Raw genomic sequence first — 24,365 nt, forward strand, 5'->3', positions numbered from 1 at the left:
TGTGACTTGACTGATGCATTATGTATGAAATGTGAATAAACTTGTCTTGCTTTACCTTACACATACAGTATGCACATCAACAAGTGTACCCTTGATTAACCTGTAATTCCAATCAGCACATCTTGAAGCTTTGAGCACAACATGTCAGATAATAATTTACAATCAATGCAGACAAACCAGAAGGGCAGAATGACAGTTTCAGCCACAAGCATATCTACACGATGACAGTATATCATGACACAGAAGAGATTTGTCATTTATTGGACTTCTGGTAGTGATTCCTGTAATATTTCTGGTTATGTACTGTCAATGCTGCAAATCAGTGACCAATGAGAAGGCTTCACAGCAAAATTGGACTTGACTGAGACTCTTTCAAGTCAGTTTTTGTCAGGCAGTGTGCAGTATACTTATGGGATGTTTCTGTCCCCAGATGTAGCTGCAGTAAGCTCCTCGCTTTTACGCTGCTGTCAGGAAGCTGGTACAGGCAGCTGTGGACCCTGACCCAGGGTGAGACTAGTGAAGGCAGCTCCAGTGTCAGCAAGAAAATGTTGATGCATGTTTCTGATTTGTCATTAGCATAATTAGCACTCCTTTTTTTCTTCTATGGAAAGAAAGGAAGTACTAAACAGCCAAATCCAATTTGGCTGACATAATTCTGTCAGGTACAGGCCAAGTTTTTGCATCAGTGTGATGATATACTTAAATTTGTATCACTACCGTGATGTATAAATATGACCTCGGCCAGTTTATTAGGGGACACTTAGCTGAGATGTATTTCTGCTGGTTAACTTACCTTCATAGATATTAATAGAGTGAACAAAATAATAGAAACCTCTGTCAGTATACAATGCAATTCAACTGTGCCACAACTACATCCCCCAAAGTGTACAGTTGAATCAAAACCTCCCAATAACAGTTTCAAGAAAAACTGAACAGTAACCTTTATGAAAGTAGGATTTAGGGATGTAACGATTCACTCAACTCATGATTCAATACGATTCACAATACAATTTTCTCATAATTTTTTTAAAACACAAAATGAGATTAAAGGAAAAGTTTGACTGAACAGTATTCTTTTAATTTATCTATTTATTTTTTTCAAACAGAAATTATACAAAATACTGCATTTTCTCTTGTTTTCTATATCAAATTAAAGAACCACAACTTTTGCTGTGTGACATAACAGGACAAGGTTTCACGTCAGAGAGATCAGTTTTGTGCTATGTTAATTTAGGGAAGTTGTTAAAAAAAAAAAAGTTACAAATTTTCATTTCTGTCAGTACAATGTGCAAGATCAGTTTTTGGAGATTCAATTATAATTGAATTCATGTGTTGAATAACATAATTTAAGAATAAATTTCAGGAAAAATGGCATCACACAGCTGGTTGTGTCATTCTTGTTTTGCGTATCAGCTGTCATGTTAAGAGAAAAGGACATTTAAGAAACTGTGTGGACTAACAAAATCAAACATCCACACATGCAGAAATTATAGTAGTTTTTTCTTTTGTCTCTATCATGCAGACTGTGCACACAGTAACAGCTTGCACGAGCAGACCTGTACAAAACTATCTTCACAGTTGCATACATACAAATATTGCATCTCTACAGCCATTGGTAATTCATGTCGAGAAGTTATGCGCTGCTTTAAGAGCAATCTGCAGTGTGCATCAAAGTAATCTATTCCCATTGCTCTTCTTCTGCTGATCCCCCTCTGTCTGTCTCTCTTCATCCCTCCCCTACTCAGCTGATAGCTGCATCAACTGAGTGACCTCGTCCTCCTGATGCAGACACAGAAATAGATGGCATTAGACCCCCTAATGTCATTCAAGCTTGATATAGCCACAATGCAGACTTGCACTGTCACAATCTATCTGGCAGAGTGACTCATCATGATGTCACGGATGGAGCGACTTTGATGTGTTGGTGCACAGTTGTCGCAAGAGATAGATGCTGATATAAGATCTTTTTTTGATGTAACAACAGACGTTGGAACAGATAGTTATGATTAAGGTCATTGTGGATTAGCGGTCTCATACCATACCATATGTGACTTTGATCACAGGTGAGTTTTAACCATCTAAATTTTAATTTTGTAGGAAGTCTGGACTAGCTCAGCACAAAATGTATCAATGATCCTGCAGTAATTCATTACTCAAGATGTCTGTGCCACAAAGTTTTGTGATGTCACAGTGATACTTGGTGAAACTGAGAACATCCTCCCCTCTGCCATCTAACTAATAACAATAATATATTTGGGCAGGCCATCTGCATAGTCGTTAGTCTGCCTCGGATGGAGATAACTGATATACTAGGGAGAACAAAGACCATTTCTGAAGGAAAAAAAGTTAAAGATGTATATATGAGGGGACACAGCGGGCACAAGAAGGTGGATTTTGACATTTTATTCACCAGGACACTAGCCTATGAATTGCAGAAAATATGTTAGCTGCAGCTGTGCAGCTTGCTAAGCCTGTGTATTTATGGGACAGACACTAATTGAATTCTAAACTCCAGAACTCATAACTCCAGCTCTTTCTGTTGCTTTCCTCCTGTTTCTCTCCATTTTATTGTTTTCTGTCTCTTCATGGGGTCATAAGGCCACAGGATGAGTGCCAAGGTTTTGCTCAAGTTGAAACGTTTACAACTTGTTCTGATGCATCATTGTAGTCTGCTGCTCAAGGCAAGTTTGTTTGTGTCTGCTGGCATCTTTGCAGTCGCAGCGCCCTTTAAAATTCACTTTCAAATATTAACTTATCTTTCAGTTTGTGATGAATGTACACATTCTTATTCTGCCATAATAAACAAAATCTGTTGAACTTTCCCTGAAAATGCTGAAATGCTAAAATGCCATGCTGATAAAGTGCATGAAAGACTGGGATCATTGAGAGCAAACAAACAGATTCTATTATTTATTTTTCATTTTTCAATCTTTAATACACATTGTTATGTAGTATGGGATCAGTGCATGGTACAGCTGTCTCTCTGTTCAGGATAGACTGGCTAGACTCCTACATATCTTCTCAAAGATTAGGAATTTTGTCAATTTTTCAAGCTTCCTTCTAAAAGTATGTTGTCTCTGGCAGGTAATTACTTCTGATCGTTCTCGGATGAGCTTTGAAGAGTATACGTTTTTGCCATCACACTGAGGACTGAGAATCACGCAGGATCAATTGAGCAGACTGACGAACTAATTTGTTCTTCAGTCTGTCAAGCTGTTAAATCAGATTATGGACTGTACGTAGCTTCAGTGTGGGGGTTGAACACTGAATGAAATAGGAATTATTAATTTGTTGAACTATTATGGTGTTTGGATACAAGTTATATTGTGTTTTTGCATTAAATGCATCAATATGATACATATTGCAAGACATATTTAGGAATCAAATCAAATAAACAAAGCTTTTTGTGTGCACAACCAGTACAAATATATTTAGTATTTTTGTACTCCAGTTAATTAGATGATGTTAACTTGACTTGAACACAGTAAACAACATTAAAAATAACTCTTCAGGATTGTGAAAAACAGCTCATCTCAGCCTGTGATTCAGTGTTCATCAGCTTTTTATGAATGACTGTTGGGGACTTTTGCTCCTGCTGTTGTTTGTCACTCACTTCCTGTCTGGTGTCATTGCTTCCTGTCTGAGAAATGGGCATGTGCCACTGTGTCACTAGAAGCATTTAGTACGATGGAGCACTGTTTGCTGTCCGGATGTGGTTAGTTCACACACACACACACACACTCACACATGCTCCCACTTGCTCACCTCATTCACACTTCCTCTCATATACAGTATTCATGGTGACAATTTGTTCTTAGAGGCTGTGAGAATATTTTAACAGGGTATTTATTTTCAAGACGACTTCCTCATTAAAGTTTCCCAGCGTGATGCGTCTTTCTCTCCTTGTAGTAAACAGCGCTAAGATGATGATTTGATGAGCAAAATCAGATGAAACTGATCCCAGTGGAGGAACTGAGACAGTGAAGCAAGAAATAGTAGCAGGATGCGGCAATGATTTAAAAATCAGAGCATGAAAAGGTGTGGATTACATTATGAAGGAAAAGTAAAGAAATACTGTCATGAGTGCAATATGAGGGCGTCGAAATTCCTCACTGTGGACACAACTTGTAAGTCCTCGTAAACACTGCAGTCACTTTGTACAAACACATATTCATACACACACAAACATGTCTAGTCACTGACTCAGCCACAGTGTGTCACAGTTGAAATGACCGTTACACCTTAAAATGTGTTTACCGTCTTTAGCCGCCACCTACGTCCACTCCTAAATACAGTAAGCGCTATTGCTGCCCTACTGGTGACTCACACACACACACACACACACAAACACACACACACACACACACACACACACACACACGCACACACCAGCCACAGTACACAGACGCAAACCCCAGCTGACAGCTTATCCACACACCACCCAGACAAACACACACTGTTGAGCTTAACAGCTTTTCTGTTAACTTACACACAGATGCCAACACACACTAATATTCAGCCATATTTGAGCACAGTAAGCATATTGTGCACAAAGCTGACAGCTCTGTTCATTCATTTCTTCCGCGCTGACAGGTTACGCTGCTCTGCAAGAGTTACCTGAGGCAGTTCATGTGCTGTGTTTTTTAAGTAATCATCGATTAAGAGAAAATAATTGCTTTAATAAATGGACTGTGTGCTTTTGCTGGGATTAATTTCAGTGTCTGTCCTCGATTTTTGTGATTGAGAGCATTTAGCGTACAAACTGTGAAGGAACATCACAGGAGCATCCAGCTTTGTTCTGTTACAGATTTATCAACAGTGTGTTTCATTCAGTGCCCTTGTGGTTTGTGGCTGAAAGTGAAACTGAGCATGTGGTGGTGGCATGAACGTAACAAAGTATATTGATTGATGTAATGTTCAAGCAATCAAGCAACAATAAAATTAGGCAACTTTTGCTTTCATTATTATTATTATGGTGCCGGAATGAATCCTAAAATGCAGAACTGAGTTATCATTTTAGCACGCCTGGTTCCCTTGTCTCAAAGTCAGTTGTTTTTTTAAAATGTATTTTTGGTTAGAGGCCCTAAATAAGGTCAGTGGTTAACACAAGCTTAAGGGACATTAATGTTTTGTTCTATGACATAAAATATGTCAATACTTGTGAATTTGGAAACTTTTTCATGTTTTATTAAAGGCGGTTGCAATGAAGTGACTTACTGAGAGTGTCATCGTGCCGAACGCGGCTTTACTGCCCCGCTGTGGTGGCGCCGATGAAGTCATGTGACCAAGGTGTTGTAGCCTAACATTAGCTTTTTACTCCCAGCAATTGCATTTACGTGCAATTTAAAATCATAAATGTGGTGTTAATTTGTGAAGACGGTCTTGCTCAACAAAACATGTAAGTTTCATGAACACAACTTATTTTCTGCAGTAATCCAAAATACAGTGGCGTGACCACTCTGTTTTGTTATACATAATGGGTTTCAGTAATTAAAAAAAATCTCTTATTCCTGCTTCGTAAATGTGGATATTTTCTGGTTCTTTACTTCTTTATGATAGTAAACTGAATATCTTTAAGTTGTGGTTTGGTTTGAGGATATCATCTTGGGCTTTCGGAAACACTGGTTGACATTTCTCAGTGTGACATTTTAAGAAAAAAAAATCCTCACAGTTTTATCAGATGTAATCAGAAAATCTTTCTGGTTTTGTTAAATTACTTGTCCATTGACTGAACAGTCAGTCGAATTCAGTTGTTTAAACACTAATGAATGAAAGCGTTTCTTGTTTGGTTCTGTGAGACATTTTTAAAGTGTCGAATAAAAAAAAAAATTGTTTTTACGCATAAAGATGAGCTGGATGGAGTAAGGGAGTATCATTTTATTTTATTTATTTTTATGTTTTGTATAAACACCCACCCACACCTACGCAAACACCAACACACTCTCACTGCGCTTACCTGGAGTGGAAATGCTGATTCAGGCAGTCTCAGTATTTGCTGTGTGTCTCTGTACTCATTTACAGGAGTTCAGTAGTGTGGAGGTGAAGAGGTCTTAGATCCTCCTTGTGAACTTTATTTTTAGCCCAGTGGGGAATAAAATGTGTCACAGGACCCTTAACCACCACACATGACTTTGTATACACACACACACACACACACACACACACACACACACACACACACACACACACACACAGAATTTATGTTAGCCCTTCGTTTTCATTCAGTCACACACACACACAGACGGGTGGACACACACTCCATTGTGGAGAGCCTCATAGGCCTCTTACTGTCAGGCAGAGAGAGCTTTAGAAAGAGAGTGCTGAGTAACACCAGTGTTTAAATAACCATAAATGCATCTGGGCATGAAAGCCTTCACAACATGTCACTGTGGCTGGTTCAGAGGAACTACGTCCATTTATAAGCAGTGATTCGCTTCTTCTGTTTGATCTGAGCTTTGATTTGCAGGCTGCCTTGGCTGCACTTTATTGCATGTTGGAGGTTGTGTTTTGTGTTCTCATCTATTTCTGGAAGTAAATATAATTTTAACCAAACCAGTTTGCCTCTCTGGTATGCTTCCCTTGGATCTACAACTCTCTTTTGATATACTGACGCACCTTTCCAATGCAACTGGAGGTATTTGGCCAGACTAGGGCTAATTTTTAAATTGCACTTAATTGCAGAATTTAAATAGTTAATCATCATTAATCACATTTTCTAAATCTCATGTTTTCCTTTCCATTATTTTGCATTAAAAAACTGTTGTTTTTATTATAGCCTATATATATTTATATTTTTATACATATGTCAGACCCCTTGAGGGTTTTCTGGGTCTCCTTTTATTGAAATTTATAATCTGCTAAATACATCAAATCAAAATGATAAATCCATATTCTTACCAGATTGTCATGATTAGGGATCAAATGACAGAAAAACAGACAGCTTAAAGTGGCAGAGTGTGTAAACGGGAGACGCACGTGTACCCAAAGAACCTATTTCCATTCACATATTTAAACGTGAGAGTTCGGGGACGGGGACCCCTGTGAAATGACCACACCACTTTTCCATCGCCAAAATTTAGCCTACCTTTGAAGCATTATTTAGCACCCCATCAAAGAAGTTAGCATGACCACTGGATTCCCACGGTCTTCCAGTTTCATGTGAAACATGTGAAGCTTTAAAACGGTACAGCCTCTTAAAGACACAAATGTCGTCGAGCGATTAATGAGCATCATGATTACCGTGCTAACGTTGACAGCCTTAGATCAGACATAAAGACTCAAACGTGAACAAATGGCAGGTTTTTTTTTTTATCATAGTCATCCGTATATGTTTGTAAAAGAGAAAACCAAAGAACAAAAACAAGTCTCCTGCAAAAAAAAAGACCAAAAATTGCAATTAATGCGTTAAATTTCAGTTGTGTTTCTCACTGTTAACATAAACACAAAATCTGTCATGGTTTGCACAGAAAACAGCCAAAGCACATGTACACAGGGTTATATTTCTCCACCTTAAAAAACAAAGAGTCATCAAAGTGTGCCCTGGAGCTGTGGACTGGAGGCTCCATAGTGATACATTGTTTATCTCAGCTGATGTTGACTAACTGGACAGATCCCTTTAGGCTCTTATGTTTGTAGTCACATGAAACTCTCTCTTTCTCCCTGATCTTGCAAACCTACTTGTTCTCCTCTGATCCACCCGCTGAAACCTGACCTTACAGCAGACCTCTGGCTGTCTGCCACCACATCCTCAATAACCCTGCTCACCTGTGTATAGGCTGTGTGTGTATGTGTGTGTGCAAGAGACAGAGCCAGAGCCAGAGAGACAAGGGGGCGAGTGTGTGTCAGCACCTCAGCAGGATGAGACACTATTCAAGCTGTCTGGTGTGAAAACGTCAGCCATATTTAATGAGACAAGCATTTATGTGCAGATATGTGTATGCAAATGTGCTTTGTGTTGCACCCAGTGTTGTCAATGCGTCAAACAGACATGCTAGGTGTCATGTTACTTTTCATGCGTGTAACTGTGCACCTTTATGACGTTTCAGGCTCGTCAGTGTCTGCCCTCGTACTGTTAGTTTGACTGCTTTCTTGTGTTGTTTTTGTGCATTGTCTTGTTGCCACCTGGCAGTGTGTCTGTGTCAGAAAATGAACCCTTTGAAACCTGGAGTGACGTCATTTTTCTTGTGCTGCTTTCAGACGTCTTTCACAAGTATTTTAACTTCTGAAGCATGGGCAAATTAAAAAATTATAATTTTAAGTCACTTTTCCAGGTCATTTCCTTTTCTTTTTCTTTTTCTTTTTCTTTTTAGTAATTTTCTTGTTATTTTCTTGTATTTTTAAATAATTTCTTCATCAAATCAATTTTCTTAGGATTCAAAGAGTTAAACATTGTCTTGTGTATATAGGAGTTGTTCAATTCATTCCTGTGTAGTATAATACAAGTGGTTGTGTTATTTGCTCTGCGTCATTCCTTATCACATGCAGGAACTGCAAAGTCCCTTTAACAGATGTTCAGACAGTTTGAACAGCACACAGAAACACACACACACACAAGATTGTTTCCATTTGCATGGCCGATAATGTTAAGTGTTTGGGATTGTGGCTCAAAATGCACAGCAGATATTGCACCGTCCTCAGGCACGTGGCATAACAACGGCTCATCTGCTGGTTGCTCGGGCACTTAACTTCGAGGGGAAAGACCATTAGAGGCAATCAGGGCTGTCATTTTTAATGGGCGGATCGAGACGAAATGGAGATGGACCCGTGGACTAGTGGAAGAGTTAATGTACTGGGCCACTTGAGGACTAGGGAATGAGAGAAAGGGCAGGTGGAAGTGGTGTGACGGTACAGCTGTGGTTGAGGCGCGAGCCCAAATGGAAACCAGGCTGTGGGCTGTTTTATACCAGCAGCTGGGAAGCCACTTACTGCATCTCGATGGAACTCCCTGCAGTTAACATGCATGTGTCCAAGTGTGTGCACTTGTTATTTGTCCTTTAAATGCATGTTTACTATGTTACATTGCATGCACTGGCTTTTGAGTCTTCAGCATATCTCATTGGTTGACAGAAATAGCCGTTCTCAGCCAGTGCTTTTGAACACATAGAGAGGAACTGTGGCAGGCTAACCCCCCCCCCTTCTGCTATTTTGATAATTACCTTAGCAGCAGCCGCTCTGTTTTTGTTTGTGTGTGTCTGTGTTTGTTTAGGGATGGTGTACATGGTGCATATGTATTTGCGTGCGCTTTAATGCATGCATTATCCTTCTATAAGTGTGTTTTCTTTGTGTGTGTGTTCTCTGCCAGGGGGACCAGATTGTCAGATGAGGGGAGGGGAGGCTGACCTTTTGTTCTGTTTGCTTAGTGGGCATTCCTCTGAGCACTGGCCCTCACCCAAGTTAAAGCCAGCAGCCTCCTACTGGTCTCAGCACAGGGCTGCCCCCACAGGGACACAGTGGCACTAAATCATTTATGCCTGCCAACTTATTAATGTAGAGGTTAATAGAAAAAAGCCCGGATGTGGGTTTAAAAACAGTACAGTGGTGGTTTTAGGATTATAGAATTGAAAGAAATTAAGCTTCACAAAATTGTTTTTGACTTGTTATTGACAAGGTCAACAGAAATTTTGAATAGCCATGATTTTACTATGTCCATATCTTCTTGAAAAGCCTTTAAAAATATCTGCAGCTTGTTTCAAACAATGCAACAATCAATCTAGGCTCTGTGAATTAAACTTGATTGTTCCAATAACACTCTTCAGTCTGAATGACAAAGTTAGTTTTGAGGAGCAGCCTAATGGCTTTACCACCCTGAGCTGTTTCCAGAGAAGTGTTACCAGCTGTGATAACATGTTCGTCTTTGTGTTGGTAGAGTTTATTGTATTGTATTGTCAATAAATGTCTAATTTTTACAATACTATACACTAATTAAAGGAATACTTCACCCACAAAAACCATTATTGTATCAATTACTCACCGGATACGTCTTTAATTTATAAGGAGAACTTTGTTCCCCTGTTCCTCCACAGTAAATGAAGAAAAAAAAAAGAAAACATTACTCATGAATTAAAGTGATTGGGGGCCACGTGAAATGACAGAAAAGTTATATCAAAACATCCGTTTACAGACTCTCACACAACTCGTGCAGTATAATCCAAGTTTTATTTATCGAGGTGTATGCTCAGTACTTCCCAAACACATGCTTTTTCTCTTAAACTTTACAATTTTAAACACACAGCAGTGGAAACAGTCTTCTGCATTGCTGAGTGGCACGCCTGGACATGCAAGTGCGTTTGAACTCTGCTCCATGGAGCTGATATCCGTGCATGCTCAGGTCCAGTACTTGGTGGACTCATATGCTGCTCACACTGACACAGAAACGGCTCGACTAAGTCAATAAACCCATTAATAACCGTTGGGTGAAATGATCATTCCTGTCACTGTGTGTGTGACAGGCGCAGCAGCAGGATCACAAACACTGAAATGGCATTGGTCCTCTGCAGGGAAAAAAAAGAATATCCAAATGCCCATATTGAAAACCAAATACCTTATCAATTAATGAATAGCCGAATATTTGGGTTCAGCCCTACATGTGAGAAAACCAAAGTTTTCTTCTAGAATTTAAAGTAACACACAGTCAGAAATTGATATACAAATGATCACTTTGCAGGTAAAGTGTTCTTTTAAATCCATGAATCTTCTTTTGAAACCATGAATCTCAGTCTAAAATAAGTGATTGTTTTTTCTCCTCTGTCCCTCCAGGTCCTTATGGTTGAGGTGGCGTGTGGTGCCCCTTACCATGCCTCCTGCCATGACAGACCTCCTGGACATATGGGCGACCCACTCGCCCCTGGCCGGCCACGCTCTGGACCAGATCACTGTGGACTTTCTGCTGCCCACTGGTATCTACATCCAGATGGACGTTCCACGCGAGGCCACCATTCAGCACATCAAACTGGTGAGTGGCGCTGGGTTGGATGACATCAGCCGTATGTTGCTACCGAGGCGAGGTCATTTCAGTTTCACACGACAGATAATGAATAGATTCAAGAAGATTAAATGAATTTATTTGCTTATTTTGAATACTGGCATTATGTTATTGTCCTCACATGCCTCTTGGTCTGTTGTCTAATTGACTAATAATGGAAAAACAACAGTCTATAGCCCACACAGATATTTACAAGTACACACACACAGACACACAGCTGGTCCGTTAGACATTATCTAATGCCTGTTTTGACAGAGGCAGCTTATGCGGCTCGCTGTGTGTTACTTTCAGCATGCAAATAGCTCATGACATCATGCATGACTGCTTTTAGTTTTGTGAAACAGGTCAGAAGTCACAGACTTGATGAGTCTTTTAGAAGTTGTTCAGGAAATTACTAACAATGTTTACTAAGTGGCTTAAAGCTAAGTCTGAAGGTGTTTGAGATAATCTTTTTGCTGTTTATGTGTGGGGATAATGACCGCCCTTGTGCTGTGACTTGGGTATTAATTTCATCCACAAAGAGTGACAGGAAAAATGGAAACACCTGTGCAATGCAAGACAGTGAAATACAATAGTCCTCTAATAACTGCTTCTTCACTTTAGGCTGTTTTCAATTAAAATGCACTGTATTGAAAGCTGTTGTGTCTAAAGGTCTTTGCCCACCTCATGTACATATACAGATACCTCACAAAAATGTATTCAATTATGACCTCCAAAAGTTTGAGTTCAGTCAATTAAAACAATTTAAAATGATCAATGACAACATTATCACAGCTGGTATAGCATTTTTTAAATATTTTTAAAATATGTTGATTAATGTAGAAAACATGAGCTGCATTGATACATGACCACGAACATGTTTTCCCCAGATGGGCAGTATTAAATAAAGCCTGAGGATGTTGCCTTCAATAGCAAAGAAACAAGTCAGTCAGTGTGTTTGTGTACACATAATGTCTGCCTGACATTTTCTAGAAATCCCTTCTGGCTTCCTGACCCCTGTAATGTGACCGATACAAACTAATTTGTCTGACATTCCTAGAAATTCACTATTACCAATAATGCTTTTGTTTGTTTTCTATGAAACATACAATTACTGAGGTTTGTGCCCATGTCCAGGCCTTTAAGCTTGTCGGACTTAATGCATGTATATACATAAAAGAAGTCTGTTGGCACTCACGTGATGAATGATCATTCCCTCAGGCAAGCATGTACAGAATTGCTTGAAAGCTCTGACAAATTATATATCACCAAAGCAAGAAAGAGAAAAGACAGAGAGAAAGGGGACTCTTCTGATACTGTTCTAATGAATGAAAGACGGGGAAATGTGAATATGCCAGGAGGCCTATGCAGTCCTTACATCTGCCAGACTCTTAATCAGTTATCAAGCAGCCAAGAAAAGCAGGCTTATGAATTAATATATTCCATTCATGCCGTCAAAGACAAGATCAGATTTTCCTGAAAACAATTTTAAAATGTTTCGTTGAATAGTTAACATCAGAAAATCTACATTTTGCACTTGTAACTAGTTGAGACCACACCAAAAAAAATTAAGAGGCCCTATTATGCTCATTTTCTGGATCACGTTTGCATAGCTGTTTCAGACAGCTTTGGCTTTGTATGTACGTTCACATCGGTGTGAACACGGCATGAGGCAGAGAGAGCTCCCTTTGGCTTTGACTTTGGGCTTTATTACTTCAGAGACCTTTTACAAGCACAAAAACTCATAAAAAATCAATGAAAAAAAGGAAAACCCCAAAAGCATAATAAGTCCCCTTTAAAATATTAAATTCTCTGAGCATTATTCATGTGGTTTAAGGAGAGACGTGAGAGTTCCTGGAGGAGAAGATATTTGTTGTTTCCTGCTCCAGTGTGCTACAGCATAACTCTGTAACCTCAGACAAACACACTGAACCTGCAGCCCAACCCTGTGATCATGCTGTGGCTACACAGGGACATGAATCATGCCAGGATTGGCTAGCGGCGCATATTACTCACATCCTCATTGGCTCACACAGAAACTGTGTCATGTTGCCGTGAGTCATGTTTGTTTATGATCATAAAACGTACACTTCAATCAATATATGACGTCATTAATGATGATGTTGTCATTAGTTTTTAGGCATGTGTTAAAAATGTGTTGTACTGTTCATTTTATTCATGGTACATCTCTGTCAGAAGTTTTTTATAGAAGATGTTGCGAGGCTTGCTAAACCATCAGATAACCTCATGGCTATTAAGGCAAAAACATGAGTGCTGTTCATTCCGGTTGCACGTATTCGAAGTAGGCTTTATTTAATATAGATTAATGGAGACGGTAAAAACACTTCCTGTGGTTTTGTAGCACAGAGGCACTTCAGTAAAACCTCAATTCTTCTTCTCCCTCCAAGCTCTTATGGAAGCAGGCGCAGTCGTTCCCACTGTTTCCCTCCCTGGGCGAGATGGAGAGCCACATGTTCGAGTGTGTCAACCAGGCAGCCGTGCACGAGGAACTGGAGGATGAAACTCGCAGGCTGTGCGACGTTCGCCCTTTCCTGCCGGTCCTCAAGCTGGTGACGCGCAACTGTGGCCGAGCGGAGCGCCAGCTGGACTCTAAAATCGGCGTCCTGATCGGCAAGGGTAAGACAGCATCATACAAGTTCTCACAAACATTACTCCCTCCCCGACTGATTCGTGCACTGTCCCTGTTTGACATTCCCAATAAAGAACGGCACTTAAGAGTTGGTAAGTGGGACAGTAAATCTTTCCCCACACACAATAGGCCTTAAGCACCTCCTCCAGTTTGCTAAGTATCTCAGCTACTCAGCACATTCACCGCAGACATCTGCAGCTGGCTCCTATCAGCGGCGCTGCTGTCTGATAGAGAAGCGTGAGGATTGACTGGACATTTTCCTGACATGTCTTCCATCACCTGTGTCTTTGTCTTATCACTGGTGAATACTCGGCCCTTTATGAGGAGGCGAGGGGATCGATGAGTACTGTAGAGAAGCCCAGTCATCTGAGGTGATTAAACATCTGTTGAAACAGAATATTTATTTAGGAGTAAGGCTGCAAAGGGTCAAAAAATTGATTTTCCATATAACCACAAACAATTATTAACCAATCCCACCACCACTGGCACATACCTCACGAAGGAATTGAAAAGTACAGCACTAATAAATGAATAAGTAATAATAATAATAAAAATAAGTAATAAAATAATAAAAGTAACAAATGAATGAAGAAAGGAAGAAAGAGTATGTTAGATGAAACTAGAAAGCAAGACGATTATGTTCACTCCAAAACAATTTGACAGGCTGTGCTGTTGACATATAACAGAAAGGGATTCAAGGTCTTAATAAAAGTATTACAAGTGCCAGACACAGTCTGCCTTTTATTTCAGTTTTACAAAATACAAAAATGGTACCTTTTTATTTGTAAACCAATTTTAGGGGGGGAAATTACACACGAAGCAGTACCAGCTCTTATGCCATGTTTTGGTTAATAGTATGCCTGTTCAGTTGAATTGTAACCATGCATTGCATTCATGCAGATTACTCTTGCTTAAAACGTCTTTACCATGTTTCCATGTGGGATGTATCTTGATTGAGAATGCTATTTGAGGAGATTTAAGATGTCTATTTACTTTGATTCTTCATTGTAAAATATCTGTTATATAAATGGATTGTTCACTTTGAGTTTGCACACAACGCACATTGTTGGCTGACTGAAATTTTTAAAGTACCCTTCTCCATCAGTTAACTCTCTAGCTAGCTAACTCACCACATGTTACATTTTGAATTGGATTTACTTGACAAATGAATAGATCAATTTGGAGACTTAATGGGTTATGTCTTGATATGACATGGCCAATACAGACTGAACAAATACCCACATTATCCCATTTTAGTTCTGTGTCCCATAAATTCTTGTGACTTCCCATGAAGTGTTTTTTCCTTGAATACTCACAGAATTTTGCAACCATATTAATTCATTAAAAATAAAGAAAGACTTTCTTACTTGGTGCACAAGATCTAAAGCTGGACTCATAAATCTAGATCATATAGTCCGGTTACAAAGCTATGTTATTGCAGTGATTATTTTTTGATAATTCACTAATTTATTTTAGTCTTTTTTGGGGCAAACATGTCAGGGTTCACCATAATGTTTTTTTCTTTCACTCACTCAGTTGGTCAAGTGGTTCAGATATGTTCTTGCTCAAACTTTTTTTTTATCACTCCTCTATACATATGTTTTTATTTAGAAGAGGTTATCAAATTAAAACAAATACAAAGATTCGAGAGAATGAAACTACAAGCTCACACCTTAGTTACTTTCATTATCAGTTCTAGAAAAACACTGTGTTTAATTCTTTTTTACCACTTGCTTGGTTGGACAGCTGAGTTTCTGGATTCAGTAGCCCGATGAGGCTTGTAATTTGTCCCCCAGCAATCCTTATTGTTGAGGCTTGCGTTTTCTGGATCATCTTCTCAAATGAGGATATTTGTTTCTTCTCTTTGCCATTGGACTGCTGGTTGAATAAAAAAGCAATTTAAATACATCTCCCTGAACTGTGGGGATATTTTAAAGCCATAACGACATCGATTGAAGAAAATAATCAGCAGATTGATCAATTATTAAAGTGTTTGTTTGTTGCAGCCCTACTTGCCATAGTTGCATGAAGTATGATGTATGCGTGCACGCAACTTCATGCACACTAAATGTTTTTTTTTTTTTAAGTCGTCACACACAAACACACACATTCAGGGCTCCTCTAACCAAGATATGCAGCATTATTGAAGTTCTTAGTTCACAGCAGACCTCCTCTGAGGAAGAAAGGCAAAGAGGGAGAGAAAGGGGCTCTGAGTCTAATTGAAGGAGACTCAGACGATATTGATATTCTCCCCTCCTGGCTCCACTTTGGTCTGACATGATCTTTTAAAGGCTTTTGTCAGAGTAAAGTGGTGTTTTCAAAAGGAACCCCACAGGCACGCCTGTCGCACACACTCACACTCACACACACACACACACACACACACACACACACACACACACACACACACACACACACACACACACACACACACCTAACCTCGTGCAAAGCACAGTAACAAACGATTACACACTCACATAGCCAACCATGTTTTTCTTCCTCTCCAGAAAGTCACACGAACCAGCTTGCACACTCACACAATGCAGCTAATGTGGTCCAGAGCCCCTCTTTGACTGCTGAGGGTCATATGAATATTAAATGTCAACATGTTGTTTTCATTACCAAAAGACTAATGTGGAGAACCCTTTTGAAAATAAATACAGAAAAAAAGCTCTACAGGGAGCCAAGAGGTAAAGTACGATTAGCCAAAAAACAACTCATACTTTATGCATTTGGTCCTGGTGTGAATATTAGGAGGCTCTGCTTTAACCCTTTGAAACCTGAGCATGTCTGCTTGATTTCTTATGAAAACATCGCAGGGTGATGAGCATCTTAACAAAAAATGGCCCAAAGAATTAGCAAAAAAATTACAAGAAAATTACTGGAAAAATAGGAAAAAAAGTAAAGAAAAAAGTAAAGTAATAAACAAAACAACAAACAAAATAAAATGACCTAAAGAACATGCTAAATGTTTTAACAAATATACATTTATAAGAATTATAACTATAGCATTTGACTTATTTTCTCTTAAAGTTTTTCAGCTAATTTCCATTTAAATTTTTTGTCACCTTTTTCTTTTTTTTGCAATTTGCATAAAATTTCTTGCTAAGTTGGTCATTATGTTTTTCCAGCATTTTTGTAAGACATCAAACCACAATTTGCTCAGGTTTTAGAGGTTAAAATGATTGAGAAAGGCGTCTGAATGCAGCAAAAGAGAGCTGATGTTGGTCTAAAGGGTTAATTCCATGAGCGACTGCTGCTGGAAATCCCTTTTACACATTCAGTTCTACTAGTTGCGTCTGTCTGGCGTTGAGTGTTGCACAGGTGTTTGTGCATTTTTAATGGCCTCTAAAGACCGTCATAAACAGCTTCCTACTCGACAGCTTTTTGAACTTCACGAGCTTCATGTTCACATGAAGAAAAAAAAACAGCTGCAACCTAATCTGTCCACTTACCTCCACTAGGTCTCCATGAACTCGATGCCATGAATGACCAGGAGGTGAAGGACTTTCGCAGTAAGATGTTTCGTCTCACTGAAGATAGGATGCAACGATTCCAGATGATGACGTGTACAGAGTGGCTGGAGGCCTCCTTTTCCCCACAGCTGGAGCCCGCAGCAGGGACGGCCATCACAGACGGGATCAATGACCGGCCGGCAGACCTGAAAGTCATCATCCACTTCGACCAGTCTCAGGTAAGAGTCCAGTGCTGGAAATGCTGAAAATGTTTAGCATAGCATTTGTGGTTCATTCAGGATATAGATTGAGAGCAATCATCCAAAACAGCCAGACTTTTGGGTGATGTAATGAGCAAATTGTGGTCTGAATTTAGGTCTTCTAACACCCCTCAGAAAGCATAAACAGCCCATGGCTGTCTTGAAACAAGGTCACCACGTTACAGCCTGGGTCTTTCGCCCACACATTTTATATTACATATGTTCCATAAAAATGATCACCATATTACATCTATAGACTTTTCAAACACAAAATCCTTCCTTGTTACAACCTCTGCCAAGTACACCATGTCTTTAGTTCAGTTTGTGCACTTCTATGTTTGTCAGCAAACTTATTTTTTAAAAAAAAAAATTACTTTCATTAAACTTAGTGAAAGGATATTTTTTTTCAGTTTTTAGGCAGATCCAAATAACAGGATGGATTCTCAAATTGTTTTTCACTTTGTAGTGTATAATATTCGCAGTCTGGGCAGGGATTGCACGCAGCTCTCACCCCGGACGTCACGAGCGAACATAGTGGTGACTAAGCCGAAATGGTGGCGGCAAACAAAGCAATGCTAACGAAGCCATCAGTGCTGATAGAGCTAATGTTTTGGGGGGTTTGCTCACAGTCACAGGGGAAACCTGGGGAGAAAACTAGAGGGCGGGCCTTACACTCCCATGATAAGACACTTTTATCAGCGGTTTTTAAGGCCAAACAACAGCAACAGTGCTGACAGAGATAGCAGTCTGATCATACGACGTCCCGTATGATCATCGCTCTCCGTGCACGCCCAGCGCAGGTAATGCATAGTGCAGAGTGCTGGTGATTAAGTAACCAGTGATGACATAATTAATAGTAGTTTGCTGCTACATTAACGTTGTAAATGTCAAGATTGCTAATGGGGGCGTTTGGCCTGACGAAGGTCTGCACTCTACGACTGCCCCTCTAGTTCTAGTTTCCATTTCTTTGCCTATAATTGTGTCATTACTTTTTCCTTGATTGCATTTAAATTAAAGGTTGCACAAACATTCTGCGTCAGAAAATCCCCCTAAAAAGATTTTCAGGAAATGTTTTAATGAAGCTTAGTTTTAATTGAAAGCAGCTGTTTTTCCCTGTGATTTTATAATGGAAATCAGAACTATTTTATCAACACAACAACCCATTAGACATAAGTATGCGATTTTAATGGGTACCGTGTAGTGTATTAGCAGAGCCATCTTAAAAGAATACTAGTGCACTGTCATAGACATCCAGTACAAATTTCCAAAGGCTCTTCCTTTCCGCAAAGGACAAGACACAGGAGTATTTTTCTCTTTTTAGACATTGGTTTTATTATAGATTGCAAAGATGATTGGAAGATCAATTTTGAATCAGAGACATTTCAATTTGATGGCAGTGGATGGTAGATAGATATAAAATACAAATACATGTATAATGAGAGCTAAAATGCATTTGACAATACAGACCTCTTAGGGATCAAGGTTATTTGAGGATATATCTGTTTGTGTTACAGCACGTTGTACAAACACAATATACACTCTAAAATTAATTAATTAAACATAATAGGTCTGTATTCTGTATAATGACGTTAACTTTATTATTACGGTAAGTGGCACTTGAACAGATTACATTATATGCTGGGAGGGATATTTCTCGGCAGAAAGCTAGCAGTTTCCAAGAATGATGGCTAATTTGTGTATTTAGCTTCATTCGTTTTGGTCGTCATTTATCCTAATTGAGCTCTAGTAGGCCAAAAAAAATCCATTGATAAACACATTAGCCGTACCCATAACAACTCTACATACATAATGAACTCAGAATAACAGTGTGATTTACCGTACCACTACAGCAGACAAAACCACCTTGTTTGAGTAGCAAAAGTAGCCATGTGACTCCACCAGCGCAGGCACATGCACTGTGGCTCAGCCTGTTTCTCCGCTCACAGTTGGCAGCTCCGAAACAGTCGTGTGACTGAGCCCAACTAGCAAGTCATGTGACAACACTAAGTGGGTCAAAAACCATCAGCGAAATTATGCCATCCTCCCGGACACACGCACACATTAGCATGGCAGCTCAGGGGACCCGAGCACTGATTAAAACGAACCTCACTTTCCCTCAATCTCTGAACTCTCTGACTGTCTCCCTCCATCCGTCCTTGTCTTGCTGTGTCTTTCTCTTTGCTTCTGTTATAGTAATAATGTTATCTAATTATGAAACAGATGGTCATGTCCTTTCAGCCCTGTGTATATCAGCTTTGATCAACATCACAAACACAAAGACGGGCCATCTGTGCCACTGCGCTCAGGTGGACATCGGCAGGAAGTCTTATTTGGGTGCTCAGACACAATAAGCCACATTATGGACAGGAAGTGCGGTGATGTGGTTTATTGTTCTAAGGTGAATATAAGCAAGGTTCAGCATGAGTCTTGCTTTTAGTGATATAATTAGGATTATGTAATTTCTCAGCTAACCATGGTCTTGTTCTCTTAATCCCTCACTGCATTTGCATCCAAACCTTATCTAACTTTAGCGTCTAAATAGTGGAAAAGTAAAATGCTGAAGTACTTTCACAATATCTCAGTGCTATTGGTTTTGTAGTTCCACTATGATCTAGCCATTGACATTTTTTTTCTGTTAATTATTAATGGGTGACATTTTTTATCAAACCTCCAGGAAATTGTAAATCCTTCTCAGGTATCAGGTCAGCGCTGAGCTATAAATAGGATGAGCAGCAAGCCTCTGGGTGGCACATTAGAGTGGCTGTGGCAATGTGTGGAGGGCTCACATGCATGTTCACGCATTTTAGTTGCAGCATGAGTTCTCTCAGCTACGAACACACACACACACACACACACACACACACACACATATGTCTATGGGATCACTTGTATATGAACTCAGTGACTGTCTGTGTGTTACCTGCACAGAGAGGCTGTATAAATTGTGAGCAACCTGTCTGTAATGGATTGTATGTAAAGCCCCGTCTGTTCACGTCCATCAGTCTCCTGTGTTTCTCCATATATTTCATCAAGACTTCGATCTATAAACAAACATAAAAGATGGTGCAGATCATCGAGTCCTTTTTGTTTGACATAATTTAGTCCAGATTTTGACTAGAAGTAGACACAAATAAAATGTTTTTAGAAACAGGCATTATTTCACAAGGGTTACAGTTTGACCTGTTTCAGTGTGCCAGTGGTCAATCTCTCTTAACCGCTTCTTGTTTTTGTGTGTGTGTGTGCGTGCGTGTGTGTGCGCGCGCACTGTTTTGTTGTTGGTGTGTCTGTACGATGTCACAGACAGCCAGGTGAACAGGTAAACAGTAGACAGCAGCAGGAACAGCGGCCTTTGAAAACTTTTCAGTGGTTTCTTCGCTTTATACATCTCTTATTTATTCAGACTGTCCTTCAAACTCGGCGCAGATGTATTTGGATCTGTGTTTTCGCGCCGCTTAGGAGGAGACAGACAGTAATTAGTGATGCCGCATTATTGCATCTTGCCGGTTATGGAGCTCAAATTACCGCGCTCACCTGAGTGTTGTATTCCCATTAATGCTGGAGCTGGAGGCGATAAAAACCCGTGTCTACTGCAGAGTCATTCGACCCGGGTGTGAATGCAGATCGTAAGCATTCTCATTGCGTTAAAAAGCCAGATGTTGTCGGGTGTTAGCGGATTTTTTCTGCAGGGGGAATGATGTTTCTGTCTCTGTTCTCCACCCTTGTCTTGCAGGACTCAGCCAGTCTGAAGGTGCCATCATCCTGCACCCCCTCTGAACTGATGGAGCTGGCTGTAAAGAAGTGGCTGACCACCCACGGGCCTGAGGAGGAGGCGTGGCGAGGTCAGTACGTCCTGAGGGTCAGCCACTGTCTGGAGTTCCTCTGTGGAGAGCAGCCCCTGATTCAGTACAAGGTCAGTGGCTACACTGTAGACTCAGTCAGTGTCTATCAATGACACGGATACTGTCCTCTTGTGTCAATATCATGTCCAAAAATAGCAGAGATGGTCCTCATAAAAAAAAATTTATTGTTTTATTCTAAATATCTACAGCATGGTTAATGCAACTGCTCTAGTTCTGAGGAAGTCATATCATTATATTAGTGTGACAATTACAGCCCCAAGCCTTTTTTATGATTACAAGGAGAGTCTCTGTTACACGTCTGACTGGGCAAAGTTTAGGTATAAACTGAAAAGGAAAGGCCGATGGCTCAACAGTAATATTTTTGAAGCGATGTAGATGACGGGTGTGTTTTTACAGTTTAGGTGTAACTTGTTCTCAACTGTTTCAGAAAAGATTAAGAATTACATAAGGCACATAAAAACATTCCTCAGCTAGCTTTTTCCAAAGACTTACTTTGTTATTAAATTGTTTTACATGGAGTATTACTCTCTTTGGAATCCATTTATCAAAGCTCTCCTTGATCATTTTTTAATTCCTATTTTCAAACCATGGACATTATTCAAAGTTGTAAACTCTTTAGTTATCTGGCTAGTTTTCAGTTGGGATTAAAAAGAGCTGTTATGAACTATTTACAAAAAGACACCACACAAATAAGGCACCAAATACAAAAAGCTGCAAGATTACAATTTTCTGCAGGAAGCACAGTATAATTGATGGTTCAGAGCAAGTAAAGCATACATTAGCATGCTGGAAGGCAACTGTTGAAAGCAGAGAGGTATGTAAATCAAGTTGCGTGGATGGGTTAAGATTTACATACAAACAAAGGGAAGACCTTTAGTTGGAGCAGTCGCAGGGATAAATCAGTTTTGAGCTGAGATTCTGATCTCAGAAAAAAATATTGGTTGCAGAATAACATTTCACCCTGTGTTTTTTTCCTTAAAGGAGCACTTCAACAACAAAATTATTATTTTTATAGCAATTACTCAACCCGTGTTATGTTGAATTCTTGAAGAAGACTTTGGTTTTTTTTCGCATGCCTCCAAGTCCACGCTAAACAAAGAATCCAAAGGTGCTGAAAATTCTTGATAAATTGAATTCATAGGTGACTGCATTTAAAAGCAACAAAACTATGTGAAAGATTTGTTTGCAAACTGGCACACAACTCATGCAGTTTAATCCAGGTCTAATTTATCTGGTCGTGTGCTCAATTCCTCATGTTTCATATGGGGAACTGAGCTTAAAGTGAAGCTTATGTGCTCTCTTCAAAGCCAGGAGCTGCCAGTCTACCACTGAATCTCAGCTAACCTTTAAAAACACCAAAGTCACACAATAACACTAGCTAACATACTGAAGACGTGGTAGACCAGGAGCTTCTGTGTTCAGCGAGTTAAAATGACTATTTTTGTCATTGGAGTCTGACTTGCACCCTTTGTATGTTGATTTGATCAAGTCTGCCGACAAGCTTTGCATAAATTACACTTGTCATGGCTTGTTAATTTCTCTGTCCTGAAAGTCAGACGATTCTTTCTGTTTCATCACTTTTATTTCCAGTATAGCACTGCTTTTGCACACTTGACTGTTTATGTTTATCTCATATATCAGATTGAAGTGAAAGTTCAACTTTAACATACAGCAAAACTGTAAAAAGGGGATATAGCTTCTTTTTTTTTAATGTTGGCTTAAATATGCACACAGCTAAAAAATCATTTCCCGTCCTGTCTTGTTTACAGTACATCCGCACATGCATGCAAGCTAAGGAGACTCCACACCTCACCCTGGTTCACACCAGCACTGTCAAGAGCATGTTTGACAAGGAGATCTCTACCATCGGAGCTGTGGTTTGCCGCAAGTCCTCCAACCCACCTTTACCACTACCTCCCAAGAGAAGGGTTCCCACGGTTAGTGCAGTAATGTATAAATGGCTGTGCTTCTCACTTTTTGTGTTGTGGTGATTTTGTCTGTTCAACATCTGCTGCTGTTTTCAGGGAAACCGTAGTCTGGCTAAAGTCAAGTCAAACAAATGGAGTAATTTCCTCATTGTTGGAATTTATTTCACGTTCTATTATTAATGTGGTTGAATTCATATACTCATGTATGTAATGTGCAGTGTGCAAACTTGATCAGTAATTATTTGCCATTATTATGACCTAAAATGAGGGTGTAATGCTCATGTGAAAATTCACTCAAGATATTAATCCCTTAATATCCGCCAGAGTTTACTGAGTAGTTTTCTTGTTTCACTAAAATAGTAAAACCCCACAGATGATTGATTCACCTGCGCTGAGCGAGGCAGGTGTGGAGGTTTACCAAGTAAACATGTACTTGGCAGCTGCCACCTGTCTTTTATGAGCCCGCGTTCTGATTGCGTTGGAGCAAGCCTGCACTCACCGCCCTGCCAGCATTTGCCACGTTGTCAGAAAACGCTGCTAGCTTATCGCTGATGCTGCCAGGTGCACACAGTGACATCACTGCTCGATGCGTGCGTCCACATTTTAAATGTCAGGATGAATTTAATTGTTCTTTGTTAGCGAGTCTCCTGGGGTTTAATTACCTAAAGCCATGCTGACTGCAGATGCTGCTAGTTAGTTTGGAAAATCTATAAATATCACTGATGTAAAGCATCACATGAAACTTTACTTTATTAAATTTATCCCACACATTTAGAACTGTGTTAAAGCAGTATTTCATAACTTGAACTTGCTGTCCTCACCTTATGATTGAACATTTTTGTTGGTTTACAGTAAAAAGAGCCACCAGTTTAGCCTCACTTCCACTTTTTTTTGGATTAGTTCATATATTCTAACTGGATGATATGACTCAGGAAGTTACAAAGTGTCACAATCGCTGTTTATCATGATTTATGATAACGTATCTACTGTAAAAAAAAAAAATACTGTCCAGATGCAGTGAGTTAAGCAAGCAAAGGAGACAAAGAAATGCATGCTTTTCCATATTAGGAGAGATAGTGTCCTGTAGGCCCTAATGAGGCTTTGGAAAAATGGAAATATGTACAGATAATTGGTTGAGGCTGGAACTAATTAATATTTTTATTAGATTAATCAATTAGTCTTTTAGTCTTTAAAGTGTCCAAAAAATTGTGAGAGAATCTAACTTCACGGGGCAGCACAGTATGTGGTGGTT

At 39.6% G+C, this 24,365-nt stretch overlaps 1 protein-coding gene across 1 annotated transcript in view; it reads left to right on the forward strand.

The window, feature by feature from the left end:
- pik3cb (phosphatidylinositol-4,5-bisphosphate 3-kinase, catalytic subunit beta) overlaps positions 1 to 24,365 on the forward strand; it is a 66,767-nt gene that overhangs the window by 23,761 nt on the left and 18,641 nt on the right. Inside the window, exons 3-7 of the mRNA XM_042486215.1 lie at positions 10,756 to 10,951; positions 13,369 to 13,597; positions 17,075 to 17,304; positions 21,056 to 21,235; positions 22,955 to 23,122. Coding sequence (XP_042342149.1) covers positions 10,793 to 10,951; positions 13,369 to 13,597; positions 17,075 to 17,304; positions 21,056 to 21,235; positions 22,955 to 23,122 — 966 coding nt within the window. The 5' untranslated portion in view covers positions 10,756 to 10,792. The remainder of the gene's footprint in view (positions 1 to 10,755; positions 10,952 to 13,368; positions 13,598 to 17,074; positions 17,305 to 21,055; positions 21,236 to 22,954; positions 23,123 to 24,365) is intronic.

Source organism: Plectropomus leopardus, chromosome 5 (genome assembly GCF_008729295.1).
Source record: "Plectropomus leopardus isolate mb chromosome 5, YSFRI_Pleo_2.0, whole genome shotgun sequence".
Classification (NCBI taxonomy): Eukaryota; Metazoa; Chordata; class Actinopteri; order Perciformes; family Serranidae; genus Plectropomus; species Plectropomus leopardus.